Source organism: Mustelus asterias, chromosome 22 (assembly GCF_964213995.1).
Source record: "Mustelus asterias chromosome 22, sMusAst1.hap1.1, whole genome shotgun sequence".
NCBI lineage: Eukaryota > Metazoa > Chordata > Chondrichthyes > Carcharhiniformes > Triakidae > Mustelus > Mustelus asterias.
The window spans coordinates 67015776-67030163 of NC_135822.1; the positions used below are offsets into that span (position 1 = coordinate 67015776).

Sequence of the window (14388 nt, forward strand, 5' to 3'; positions counted from 1 at the left end):
CCGCTTCTCACACACTAAACCCACATATTCCCCACCCCCCCCACTGAACAATTAACAAACCCTCCGGCCACAGTTTGCTTAAAAAAGAACATTAAACTTTTCAGCCTGAACTGGCCTTGGAGGAGGAGCTTTTCCGGCTAAGCGGACCCAATAGTGCCAACCGACCAACTGCCGAACCTCCCAAAGAGGACCCGATAGAGACAACCCCCGCTCGCGAGGGGGAGGCGGGGCCTGGCGGACTCCGCCCTCGGCGGGTAAAAACAAAGAGGACCGAGTAGGAGCAATCCAGGCGGCCACACACATAGATTCTGTTCCCTCCCCCCACCCCACACAATGCGGACTCAGTAGAGAGGAGTGGATTGCGACGGTTGGAGCTCTCCAACGGCTGCCGTTGGTTTTGAAAGTTTGAACTGTCGGCAACATGGTGTCGTGGCTCATCTCCAGGCTGGTGGTGTGAGTATGAGAAGCTTTGGCCTGACTCCTGGGAATGCGCCACCATTATTATTACCTACTCCTTCCACAAGTTTATTTTTGCACCAGACTCTGCCCCTTAGAAGGGAAAAGAGTTTACGATAGTTTAAAAAAGGGACGTTTATTTTTAAAAAACTTGACCTCCCAGCAAAAAGTTGCAAAGATTTCATAAAACATTCTTAAATTTGACTTCCCAGCACACACACATGGCAAACTTTAATAAAGCATTTTTGACCTCCCAAAATTGGGCCGTTGTCATTTTAAAAAAAGATTTTAAAAGCTTGACTTCTCGGTAAACAAATTAGGAAGCTCTAATTTAAAAAAGACATTTCTTGAAAAAGCTGATCTCCCCAACACAAAAATTGGGAAGTTTTTAGTTTTAAAAACATTTCTTTATAAACTTTACCTCCCCAGTGAACAAATTAGGAAGCTTTAATTTTAAAAATCTTGAAAAAGTTGATCTCCCTGACAAAATAAATTGGGAAGTTTTAATTTTAACAACATTTGACCACCCAGTAAAAAAAAATTGGGACGTTTTAATTGTAAAAACATTTCTTTAAGAAATTGACCTCCCAGGCAAAACAAACTTGAGTCAAATTTGACAAATGAAGTTGTTTTGCTTGACCTTTTTTTGTAGTCTTTAAACTAATGTGGTCATCAAAACTTTATTATTAGTTTTGCATTTTGGCATAAGTTTGCCAAGAAGGAGTTCAAGAATTGAAGTGGCAGACTTTATTTTAAAACCTTATTTGCTGATTTTTCTCCCTCTCTCTCTAAAAGTTCTCAATTTTGAAAAATATCCCTTCCCTGATTTTAATTTTTAAAACCACCCCTCTACCAGCTGTTTGTCTCTTTCTTTTTTTGCAGCTAAAGCCATATGTTGTTCTGTGGCTTCCTTTGCAATCAAAAAAGATGATCTTGGCTTTGACAAAACCCATTTGGACTGCATTGAAAGGGATTAAAAGTGTAGCTGGGAGGTTGGAGATGGGAGGACCTGGCACTGAATTGAGTGCCTGTTGAAGCTGGGCAGTGTCTTTTTTTTATTTAAAAAAAACATTCATCAGGGAGTGTAGGAATCAAATAAAAACAGAAAATGTTGGAAAACCTCAGCGGGTCTGACAGCATATGTGAAGAGAGCCAACATTGGGTTTGGGTGACCTTTTGTCAGTAATTTGCTTTTATCTTTGTGTCGGAGTCAAGATCTTTCTCAACTAATCACTGTCCCCTCTTTGCATGCCCACTTTCCAATGGGTCCATGCACTTTAGGTTTGAAGGTTTAATGTGCGTGGGAACAATTTAGAGGAGATGCGCTAAGCAAGTTTTTTTTAACATAGAAGGTGGTGAATGTCTGGAATGTGCTGCCCGGGGAGGTGGTGGTAGCAGGTATGAAAGCAGCATTTAAGGGGCATCTAGACAAAAACATGAATAGGATGGGAACGGACTCCGTAAGTGCATATGGCAGGCATCATGATCGGCGCAGGCTTCGAGGGCCAAAGGGCCTGTCCCTGTGCCGTACTGTTCTTTGTAGCTTGTTTTTTTTTTCTCCTGCATTTAAAAAGGTACATCTGATTTATTTGAAGAAATAAATCAGATGGGTAATTTTTTTATAAACGAGATGCAGGACTTCCCCTGCTGACTGTTACTGACAGCAGCTGTTTGAGATTAGGATTGAATTCCCCGCAGCTGCTTATGCTGGAGGCATTCTGAGCCCAGGTGGTCCACTGACGGATAAACAACCCCAACGCGAGTGTCCAGTGCCGACCGAAACACAGGGATTTTTAGTGGTCGGGTGGGTGACTCCAGGCCTTGGTTCCAAATTGATGCTGTGGACAAGAAACCTCGAGCCTCTTCTGCGACAGGTCATGGCTGATCTGTACCTCCATTTGACCCTCCTGCCTAGGCTCCATTGCTTTTTTCGGTACTGTTCTTTTGCAAAAATCTTAATTCAAATTTAAAATAATTTGAGCTGGCATTTAACATTTTTGAGTGCATTTCACACTTCTCCCACAATTTGCATGAAGAAGTATTTCCTAGCTTCACTTCTGAAAGTATTAATGTTGCTTGACCGTATTAATTTTATTCGAAAGCCGAAAAAAAATCCAGCAAATCACTTATCCTTTTATGTAATGATGGAGTACAAACTGACTTTATGTATCTTCCTTTATAACCTTCCCCGAGGGGCCTTGGCAATGTTCTGGTGGATTTGCGGTGCACTTCCTCCACAGCTAGTCATGTCCTTTCTCGGGTGCAGTGCCCAGAATGGCGCACACTTCTCAAGATATGGTTGGGTCATGCCTTGGCACTCTCCTTTTATACATTCGGCCTCTAATTTATAAAGATTAATAGTCTCTTAAATGGGTATTTTGTGCCTGAAAATGCCAGAGGAAAAGTCTGGCAGTTGGGGTGACACTGAGCTTGTGTTTGAGGAAGGCAACAGTGTTTGTTTAAGTCAGGCTGAGGCAAGTCCTATATTCTTTTCAAAACCCAAGTTTAGTATTGCCAAGCATGCAACTTGATCTTGTCATCTCATCTACCCGTGGGATATTGGAGGTGATGTGCACTATGGTTTCCTTGGCCACTTTGAAAGTAATCATACATTTATTCCATCAGACTTGACTGACATCAGTGAACACACACTTGGCCATGAGTAGACCAATGAACAACAAACTAATTACAGCAGCTAATGTTCATTGTGCAAGCTCCTCAATTTTTTGTGTCACAGCATTTTATTCTTACATAGCTCATGGTATCATAGAATCAAAAGTACAGAAGAGGCTCTTCAGCTCATGGAGTCTGCACCGATGCGTAGGAAACACCTGAACTCCCACTTAATCCCATTTACCAGCACTTGGTCCATTGCCTTGAATGTTATGATGTGCCAAGTGCTCATCCAGTTACTTTTTAAAGGATGTGAGGCGAGGCAAGCCGTCACCACCACCCTCCCAGGCAGTGCATTCCAGACCGTCACCACCCTCTGGGTAAAAACGTTTTTCTCTCATCTCCCTCCCTCCAGCCCCCCAAACCTCCTCCCCTCACCTTGAATCTATATCCCCTCATGACTGACCCTTCAACTAAGGGGAACAGCTGCTCCTTATCCACTCTGCCCATGTCCCTCATAATCTTGTACATCTCAATCAGGTCACCCCTCAGTCTTCTCTGCTCCAATGAAAACAACCCAAGCCTACCCAACCTCTCTTTATAACTTAAATGTTCTATCCCAGGCAGCACCCTGGTGAATCTCCTCTGCACCCCCCCCCAGTGCAATCACATCATTGTTATAATGTGGCGATCAGAACTCTGCACACTACTCTAGCTGTGGCCTCATAAGTTCTAAATAACTCCAACATGACTTCCCTGCTTTTGTCATCTATACCTCGAGTGAGAAAGGCAAGGATTCAAGGAAAGGAAATTTGCTAATTTTGAGTAACAGCACCTTTTATTGCGGATAAATGATGTGTGAGGTTATTCATCGTGGTGTGTTTGTCTGGCATCCTGACCTCCTGGAGTATGAATTTTAAACTTGACATGCAAAAGGGATTGATTTCCGAGGTAATCGAACACTGCGTGATCATCGGTGAATGTGTTTTCCACTGATGTTTGAGTCAGTTGAGATCAAATTATACAAATCCATCCTTCTTCCAGAAAGAATGAAATATCAGCCAGTAGTTTGTTTATTGTACAAGCTCTTGGATCTCAGTTTCTGCTGTTTGTCATTCTGATGCGATCAACTATTATTTTTAACGGAAGGAAACTCTTTATTTGTGCCATGCTGCCGCCTTCCACAGCTTTGGTTGTTTGGTTTTCATTGCAATCCTTACTATATTGATATAAAATATTTAGGGAATCCTCATCACTTATTAACTTGCATTGTTTTCCTTTTAAATCAGCAGTGGATAGGGAATGTTTGATTATTTGGTACAGCACAACAGAAGTTCCACCAAATTGGCGGAGTTTAATCAGATAGAAACTATTTGTGTATATATGTAACATGGTGCATTGCAAGATTTGACATTGAAGGATATGTCCCATCATATACTGGATCGTCAACAGTTGAGTGTTGAGAAGCAAAACAGCCTGATGACAGAAAGGAGAGTTTGTATTTACACAACACCTTTCATAATTTGCAAATATCCTGTGCTTTACAGTCAAGGAAGCATTTTTACCTTTAGGGCCCAAGGAGATTAGCCGAAAGCAGAGGTGAGTTCATCAAGAAAACTAAACCCAATGAGAATTTGAACATGGGATACTGAAGGACTGGGAGCTCATGTATTTTAGGCAGTGTTGACAGCTTGACTACACCAGGTAGCTAAGTAGATCTTTTTTGGATCTTGATGCAAATCCACAAAGGGTAGAACCAGCAGCAGAGAGAGGTTTAAGAAGTGGAAACAAGAAATGTTACTGAGGTTGCCTACTATGATCCTTAAATAGTATGGGGTCTTGCAGAGGGGAGCAAGCCCTGTTGAATTTGACTTTTGGTCCGACCAGATTTGGCAGTGGCAGACTAAGCAAGTTCTGTGCCATAGGCATTTGAGTCTGTGTATCTCTTGGACTTCAGGGAGCAAAATGGGAGTAAATAATAGATTGAGCGAGTTGGCAGAGGTTTGAGTGGGATTGAGTATGCCAGGGAAATGTGTAACATTTTACAAGTAGTTGTGCCTATTCCATTTAACTCTGCATTGTTGGCTCGCCAGCTTCCTTGATTGCAAACTAAGATTGCAGAAGCAATGTTTAGTTAGTATCTTAATATGCAGCCAGATTTTTGAGGAAAAGGCAGTTTATAAGATACAAAATATATTGTTGTAGTATTTGATTGGCACAGCCCATTGCTCTATCTATGCTCTTTCCGCTGATGTCAGCTCTGGTTTGGATAATGCTGTTTCATGTAGTATATCTTGAAGGAGTGAGAGAAATTGCCCATTTATTGGCTGAAGTGACATCTGTAGAGGTCTGGAAACCAGTCCTTTTACTCGCTTCCTTGCTTTGGGTTTTATGTGGCTCAGGGAAGAGCGGAAATGAAGGTTTGATGTCACCAACAAATTGTATCTTGACTTGAAGCACATGGAGGCTTGTTTAATTCACAGTACCATTCCTTGCAGTTAGAAGTTTTCCTTTCGAAATCTAAGTTTGCAAGTTATTGGATGTGTTGACAATTAGGGCTCTAAATGAGTGTGTAAAAGGCTGTGATAATTCGTACACTGAATGGAGTGAATCTTGCAGGTAACTTTGTTTTGCAAAGAAGCCTTTTCTACTGGCATTTGACATTTCTCCCACGCTGTTCCAAAAGTGCTGAGTTTTGCTGGTATATTTTGGAGGCAATGCTCAGTCTGGCACCTTTCCTAATTGGGCATTAGTTTCTGTTTCAACAGACTATTTTGATGGGGAGCATTTACAATGGTGCTGGATCCAGCCTCTCTGTAGTCAAAGAGGAAGATAATTTATTTTACTATAGGATTTTTCATTAAATAGCTTTGTGATTATGAGGGTTAAGTGGAAAGACTTTTAGAATGAAAAATAAATGTTTTCACCTTGGAGTCTTATTTCAGTAAATATATAGCCTGGAATTTGCAGGTCCTGTAATTGGTATAGATTACAGTGTTGTTGGAATTGATATGGTTATACATTAACCTTGCCACTGTATTTAAGCAGCCAATAAAAAATCTATTTTGATTCAAAGTATGTGATCGAGCAACCAAGTTTGTTCACAGGATATCAAAATTAAACTGTCCTGTTAACCTATTAAGTTTCATCTCCTGTTTAATTTGAGCAATCAGTTGTTAACCATTAAGATGCTTGACAGCGTTGCATTGAGGTGGCTGAAGTAACTGTACTCAAAAAGCTTACTCTGCGTTAAAGACAATGGCACGTAATTCAGCCCCCATATTCCAGATAACATTTTATTTTTTGTGCATTCCAGACTTCAAAATTTAAGGCTGTTTTAAATGCAGGCAATTTCTGGAACTGTTTAAGAACATAAGAAGTAGGAGTCGGCCATTTGGCCCCTCGAACCTGCTCTGCCATTCAATAAGATCATGGCTGATCTTTTCATATACTCAGCTCAACTTACCCGCCCGCTCACCATAACCCTTAATTCCTTTACAGTTCAAAAACCTATCCATCTTTGCCTTTAAAAACATTCAACGAGGTAGCCTCAACTGCTTCACTAGGCAGGGAATTCCACAGATTCGCAACCCTTTGGGTGAAGAAGTTCCTCCTCAACTCAGTCCTAAATCTGCTCCCCTTTTATGTTGAGGCTGTGCCCCCTCATTCTAATTTCATCTGCCATTGGAAACAACCTCCCTGCTTCTATCTTATCTATTCCCTTCATAATCTTTTATGTTTCGATAAGATCCCCCCTCCCCATTCTTCTAAATTCCAATGAGTATTGTCCCAGCCTACTTATTCTTTCCTCATAAGCCAACCCTCTCAACTCTAGAATCAACTGAGTGAATCTCCTCTGCACCCCTCCAGTGTACCCTTCTCGGGTAAGGGGACCAAAACTGTACACAGTACTCTAGGTGTGGCCTCACCAGCATCTTCTATAGATGCAACATAACCTCCCTGCTTTTAAACTCCATCCCTCTAGCAATGAAGGCCAAAATTTCATTTGCCGCCTTAATTACCTGCAAACCAACTTTTTGTGATTCATGCACAAGACACCCAGGTCCCTCTAAATAATCGTCCATTTTGCTGTTATCCCTACAAAATGGATGACCTCACATTTACCAATATTGTACTCCATCTGCCAGATCCTTGCATACTCCAAGTATCTATAATCCCTTTGCAGACGCTCAGTGTCCTCTGCACGCTACTCTACCACTCATTTTGGTGTCACCTGCAAACTTTGACACATGGTCCCCCAACTCCAAATCATCTATGTAAACTAAGCAATTGTGGACCCAGCACAGATCCCTGATTGCCAACCAGAAAAACACCCATTTACCCCCACTCTTTGCTTTCTGTTAGTTAACCAGTCCTCTATCCATGCTAATACGTTACTTGTAACGCCATGCACCGTTATCTTCTGCAACGGTCTTTTGTGCGGCACCTTGTCAAATGCCTTCTCGAAATCCAGATACACCACATCCACGGAATCCCCGTTGTCCACCGCACTCGTAATGTCCTCAAAGAATTCCACTAAATTAGTTAAACGTGACCTGCCTTTCATGAACCCATGCTGTGTCTTCCCAATGGGACAATTTCTATCCAGATGTCTCGTTATTTCTTCCTTGATAAATTATAGCATCTGCCCCGCTACAGAAGTTAAGCCTATAGTTTCCCGCCATTTGTCTACTTCCCTTTTTTTTAAACAGTGGCGTCACATTTGCTGTTTTCCAATCAGCTGGAACTGCCCAGAGTCCAGTAAACTTTGGTAAATTACCACAAGTGCATTTGCTATTTCTCCTAGTATCTCCTGCTATCTCTTCTAGTATCCTGGGATGCATTCCATCAGGGCCTGGAGACTTGTCCACCTTTAGCCCCATTAGCTTACCTAACACTGCTTCTTTAGTGATAATGACCGTTTCTAGGTCCTCACCTGCCATAGCCACCTTGTCATCCATTTTTGGCATATTATTTGTGTTTTCCGCTGTGAAGACCGACAAAAAATGTCTCGGCCATTTCCTCATTTCCCGTTATTAAATCCCCCTTCACATCCTCCAAAGGACCAATGTTTACCTAAACAACTCTTTTTCTTTTCATATATTTGTAGAAATCTTTGCTACCTATTTTAAAATTCTGAGCTAGTTGACTCTCATAATCTATCTTTCTTTTCTTTAGCTTTTTTCATGGCTTTCTGTTGACCTTTAAAGATTTTCCATTCCTCTAGTTTCTCACTAATCTTTGCCACTTTGTGTGCATTTTCTTTAAATTTGATATCCTCCTTTATTTCCTTCGATATCCATGGCTGATTATCCTTTTTCTACGTCCATCCTTATCACTGGCATATACTTTTGCTGAGCACTGTGAAAAATCATTTGTATTTTGAATATTGGTTCTCCGTTTTTGTCACAAATCCTAACATTGATTACTGATAATTACAGTAACCAACACAAGCAGCGAACAAAGAACAAAGAGAACAAAGAACAGTACAGCACAGGAAACAGGCCCTTCGGCCCTCCAAGCCTGTGCCGCTCCTTGGTCCAACTAGACCAATTTCAGATTCCTTCTCCGTATCTCTGCAACTTCTTGCATCTCCTCGACACTTGGATTTCTGCGCCCTTCCAATTCTAGCGTTTTGTACATGGCTAATTATCTTTGACCAAATCTTTGATTACCTGTCTTAATATTTCATTATGTGGCTTGGTGGTTCTATTGCAAGTGCTTTGGAATTTTAAAGCGCTGTATATAAATTAATGGGCATAGATTTTGTTTATTTTCCTCTGCCCAGTGAAGGCGTATCTTATTCGTCACTTCAAATGCAGATGACATTGCGTATATAGTTTTCTGGGACTGTCCTTTTGTTAAGTGACTTTTTGCAAATTCCATACAGTCTACCTCGAGCCTCTGCAAAGTTCCTGATTTGAATACCATGGATGGGGTCCTCACCTTTGAATGGATCTACCCAGATGATACCACTGATACTATTTACACTGTTTGTTTATGGCTTCCCCATATCTGAAAGCCTAGAAGTCTATTGACTTTGGCTCCAGGTTTGAAATTTACCAAAAGCGAACTGGAGCAACCAGTTAAACCAAGTAGGTGTGGATAGTCATCACTGTCTCTCATTGTGGAGCAATAACTTCAGACTTGTTTGTGGACAACAGCCATTTATCATGTGACTATAACTGTCTGAGAATGACATTCACCATCCCAAGAACCAGGAAGAATCATGGCAATCTGCAAAGAACACCCACGACAAAATACCAGTTACAGAAAAGGGCAGTAACACTTATACCTTTTTAAACCTGGCGACATGTCCGTATTAAGTTTCCCAGCTTCACTCCTATTCAAGTTCACCTGAGGAGAAACCTGATCTGGAAAGAGAAACTGCTAATGACTGACTGGCCGATCTAATGAATATTATCTCTTCTAGGGATTCCTGCAATAAATCTGATATCTGACTCCAACTATTGATGCCACCTAAACTCCAGTGTTGCCTGCAATGACTATTCTTCCTCTGACGAGCCAAGCATGTGAACAGTAAACTCTTCTCTTGACATGTATCTTTCTTGTGTGCTGTCAAGTTTAGATTTAAGGGGTGAATAAATAATCTTCATTTAAACCCATATGAGCTTGCTGATGTTGTTTACCTTGACACTTCATTGGAGCTAGGAAACACACATTGATGGACAGTAGTGGAAAGGGTCCAAGGGTTCCAGTTCCTGCCTGACCCTGTTTGACGGCACAGTGGGACCAGTACAAATTGGACGGTCTGTACCTGGGCAGGACTGGAATCAATGCCCAAGAGGGGGGAGTATTTGCTAGTGTTGTTGGGGAGGGTTTAAACTAATGTGGTGGGAGGGATGGGAACCAATGCAAGAAGTCAGAGGGAAGTAAAGTGGGAATAGAAACAAAAGGCACTAAGGGGAAAAGTGGAAGGCAGAGGAACCAAAGACAAAAATCAAAAAGGGCTACAGTACAGAGTATAGAGACTGTGGAGAACTCAGTGAATGGGTCCAGTAAGGCTAAGAGCAATAAAACACAGGCAGAGTGTACAAAACATGACTAGACAGGCCTATAAAATAATGAGGGACATAGATCAGCTAGATGGTCAATATCTTTTCCCAAAGGTAGGGGAGTCTAAAACTAGAGGCATAGGTTTAAGGTGAGAGGGTCCCGAGGGACAATTTTTTCAGAGGGTGGTGAGTGTCTGGAATGAGCTGCTAGGGGCGGATGCAATTTTGTCTTTTGAAAAGCATTTCGACAGTTACGTGGGTAAGATGGGTATTGAGGGATATGAGCCAAATGCGGGCAATTGGGACTAGCTTAGTGGTAAAAATTGGGCAGTATGGACAAGTTGGGCTGAAGGGCCTGTTTCCATGCTGTAAACCTCTATGATTCTATAGTTAGCACTGCTGCCTCACAGTGCCAGGGACCCAGGTTCGATTCCCGGCTTTGGTCACTGTGTGTGAAGTCTGCAGCTTCTGCACATGTCTGCGTGGCTTTCCTCTGGATGCTCCGGTTTCCTCCCACAGTCCGAAAGACGTGATTAGGTGTATTGGCCATGCTGAATTCTCCCTCAGTGTACCTGAACAGGCACCGGAGTGTGGCGACTTGGGGATTTTTACAGTTAACTTCATTGCAGTGTTAATGTAAGCCTACTTGTGACACAAATAAACTTTAAACTATTTGGGATACTTGCAGATTTTCAGATGAGGACAAGTTGATGTTAGCTGTTAGATGGGAGGCTGACCAGGACAGCATTGCTCTATGTATTTAGAGGTAATGATCAGGCATGAGACAAAGTGGAGTTGGATGATGGAGGTGGGAGTAGTCAGCCTGAGTAATGAAACAGATATATGTTAGGAAACTGATTTTGGGCAGAAGCAGAACACCAAAATTGCAAATGGTTTGGCTTGACTTCAATCACTTGCCTTGGGAGTAGGATGAAAGCAACAGATACAGAATAGAATTTTGGTGACTGTAGGCAACGGCTCCAGTCTGGCCAATACTTCATTGGAGGAAATTTCTACTGGAAGTCGAACAGTGGCAAATCCAATAATGGAAGGGCCAAGAGAGGTGATGGTGCAATAGAGTTGACAGTGTATATATGGAACTTGATGTATTTATGGATAACATTGCAAATATGAAACTGGAAGGGGATTAAGGATTGATCATGGAGGAAGAGACTCCATTGTTTAGATTTGAGGATGGTCTGATGAACAGAAGGATAATCACTGTTATCCTGAGAGCATATTCAAGAACTCTTTCTGATCCTGTTACTTTACTGAATTGTTGGGTAATTTGCAGTCAAATGGGGTTTGTTACAATGGTATTAATTGGTATTATTTGAAGTGGAATCTTCTAAGCACCCTTCAAAAGTAAGAAACTTTTAAAACTGCTTTCTGCTTTGTGCTTAATCCTGATGGTGATCTATTAGCAGAAAAATCTCACTTAAGCTGTTGCTCTTCATGTGAGAATCAGTTGCCTCCCATTTCGCCAATCACTTGCTACGACCAATTGAATGCCAGAGTGTTACAGGGCTGAAACATGCTTCTCTGTGCACATTTTTAGTATGGGACAAGACATATAATTATCCTACTGGGTGTTGTCCCACATTTGAAATGTATACAAATGCAAGGCATGTGAACTTCATCTCCCAAAATTATATATAACTCAGAGCCTCATGGCAGAGCTGTGTCAGCAGACCTTGATGTGTTTAAAGTGGAGTCAGTATGTGGAACTGTTTTGTCACCATCTTGTATTTTTGTCGGAATCCTCTTAGTCTCTGGCCATGGTGAGCTCTGCTTGTTGGCTGTGGATTTGGGAAATGTGGTGATGTTGTTGAGCATTTTGTGACTGTACAATGCTGGGATTTGAATGTTGACGGGCTGAGGAATTTTCATCTACTTGCAATCTGGCCAACCCTTTGCTCCCTGCAGGTAGGGGATAGGCGCAATCAATTCACTGTAGTAACTTTTCCTTTCAGTTGAGCAGCATAAAACTAGTCTGAAGCCAGGCTTATTGAGGATACCAAGGGGGGGAAAAAAGTACTGGAAAATGCAATTTGCTTTTCATGAGATCAGCAAGACTCAGAGCATTTTTCTGATCATGTGCTTAGTGTAATCCTCTGGTGTTATAGTGTATTCAAACTCTTGTTCAATTGCAGCAGAAACCAGAACAGCAACAATGTGTCTTTTTATATACTGCCTTTACGCAATAACGTGTCCCAAGGCATTTCATGATCCCACTTGCAAGCAGTCAGATGGCCCAAAACTTCAAAAGAGATTGTCTGAAAAGAGGAAATTCATATAGTAGGGAGCATATTCCAGAGAATAGGCTTTAGTTGAATGATGGTGCATCCACTGATGGTACAGCAATTGAAGTGCACAGCAGGCCTGATTTAGAGGAGCACAGTTAGCTCCAAGGGTTGTTTAGGTGGAAGTGATTACAGGCATGGGGAGGGGCGAAGCCATGGAGGGATTTGAAAGCAAGGAAGAAAATCTTGAAATCAAGATATTTCACCGGGTGCTTGTGTTGGTCAGTGAGCAGTGGGGTGACGGGAATGGAGGGCCGAAGGGCCTGTTCCTGTGCTGTATTGTTCTTTGAATGGAAATTGGCACAAGTGAAGACAGGCAGCAGAATTTGAGAGAGAAGCGATGACTGCATTAGAATGAGGGTTTCGGTTTTGGATAAAAGGGGTACAATACTGAGAAGTTATGACGTGAATGAGGTCAGCGTCTTGGATCAGGGTCAAATATGACATCAGGGTTATGAACAGTCTGGTTTGATCTCACTGTTGTCAGGGAGGGGGGATTGAGTTGGTGGCTGGTAAGTGGGGACCTAAGACAGTGCCTTCAGTCTTTCTGATGTTGAATGGGAGGGAAATTTCTGTTCATCCAATACATTGCAAGTCTCTGAAGCAGTCTGATTTACCAAAAGTGGAGGATTCGAGAGAGCTGGGTCTTGTCAATGTCTTGTGGAAATTAACATTTCAGGTGATGTCATTAAAGGGCTGCCAGTACCCGAGCAACAAGAGAAGGTGAAGGATGCGTGTGAGGAGACAGCAGGGGTTACGGTGCAGGAACAGGAAAGAAGTATTTCTAATCAGATTGCTTTTTTGAACAGAGAGGTGGAAGAAGGCAAGAAGGACGACAATGGGGAGAGAATTTTCAACAATATAGCTTGGAGGAGGGCAAGCTACTGCTGAGCAGTTTAGTGGACATGGGTTTGAGGGCACAGATGGTGGGTCTTGTCTCTAAGGCAAGCTTGAAGAAATGAAGGTGGACAGGTGAGAAACAATACACAAGTGAGACTGTGCATCAGTCATTGGGAAAATTTGGCACATGACCTCCGACTTTTGAACATTTTTCCTGACGGGAGAAGGTGGAAGTCCGGGGTGTGTGGGGTCCTTGATTATGCTGGCTGTTTTTCCAAAGCAGTGGGAAGTGTAGACAGAGTCAATGGATGGGAGGCTGATTTGTGTGATGGCCTGGGCTTCATTTACGACTCTTTATAGTTTCTTGTGGTCTTAGACAGAGCAAGAGTCGCACCAAGCTGTGATACATCCAGAAAGAGTCCTTTCTATGGTGCATCTGTAGACGTTGGTGAGAGTTGGAGCGGACATGCCAAATTTCCTTAGCCTCCTGAGAAAGTAGTAGTGTTGGCATGGATGGACCAGGACAATTTTTTGGTGATCTGGCCACCTGGAAACTTGAAGCTCTCGACCATTTCCACTTCATCCCCATTGATGTAGACAGGGGTATGTCCTCCACATCGCTTTCTGAAGTTGATGACTATCTCCTTCATTTTGTTGACATTGAGGAAGAGATTATTGCCATAGCACCAGTTCACCGGATTCTCTACTTCTTTTCTGTTCGCCATCTCATCAGTGTTTTAAATCCAACCCACTATGGTGGTGTCATCAGCAAACTTGAAAATCGAGTTGCTGGGGAATTTGACCCCACAGCCATAGGTGTATGAGTACAGTAAGGGTCTGAGGATACAGCCTTGTGGGGTGCTGGAGTTGAGGATAATGGAGGAGGTGTTGTTGCCTATCCTTACTGTTTGCGGTCTGTGGGTTAGGAAGTCTCGGAGGAAGAGCCAAGCCCCAGGCCACGGAGTTTGGAGATGGGTTTTGTCGGAATAATGGTGTTGAAGGCTGGGCTGTAGTCAACAAAAAGGAATCATAGGACAATATCAGTCCCTCCAGGCTGATGCTATGGTTAAGAAAGCCCACCAACACCTCTACTTTCTCAGGAGGCTAAGGAAATTTGGCATGTCTGCTCCGACTCTCTCCAAGTTCCACAGATGCATTGT

General features: G+C 42.4%; 1 protein-coding gene across 2 annotated transcripts in view; it reads left to right on the forward strand.

Moving 5' to 3' along the window:
- Positions 1–248: 248 nt before the first annotated feature.
- The window catches only part of LOC144510151 (receptor expression-enhancing protein 1-like), a 37268-nt gene continuing 23128 nt past the window's right edge, over positions 249–14388 (forward strand). The window contains exon 1 of one of the 2 annotated variants that reach the window (XM_078239534.1): positions 249–453. In XM_078239534.1, the coding sequence (XP_078095660.1) occupies positions 422–453 (32 nt within the window). In that variant the 5' untranslated portion in view covers positions 249–421. Of the gene's footprint in view, positions 454–9583; positions 9603–14388 lie in introns of those variants that run through there. The other variant, XM_078239535.1, reaches the window with a different exon arrangement.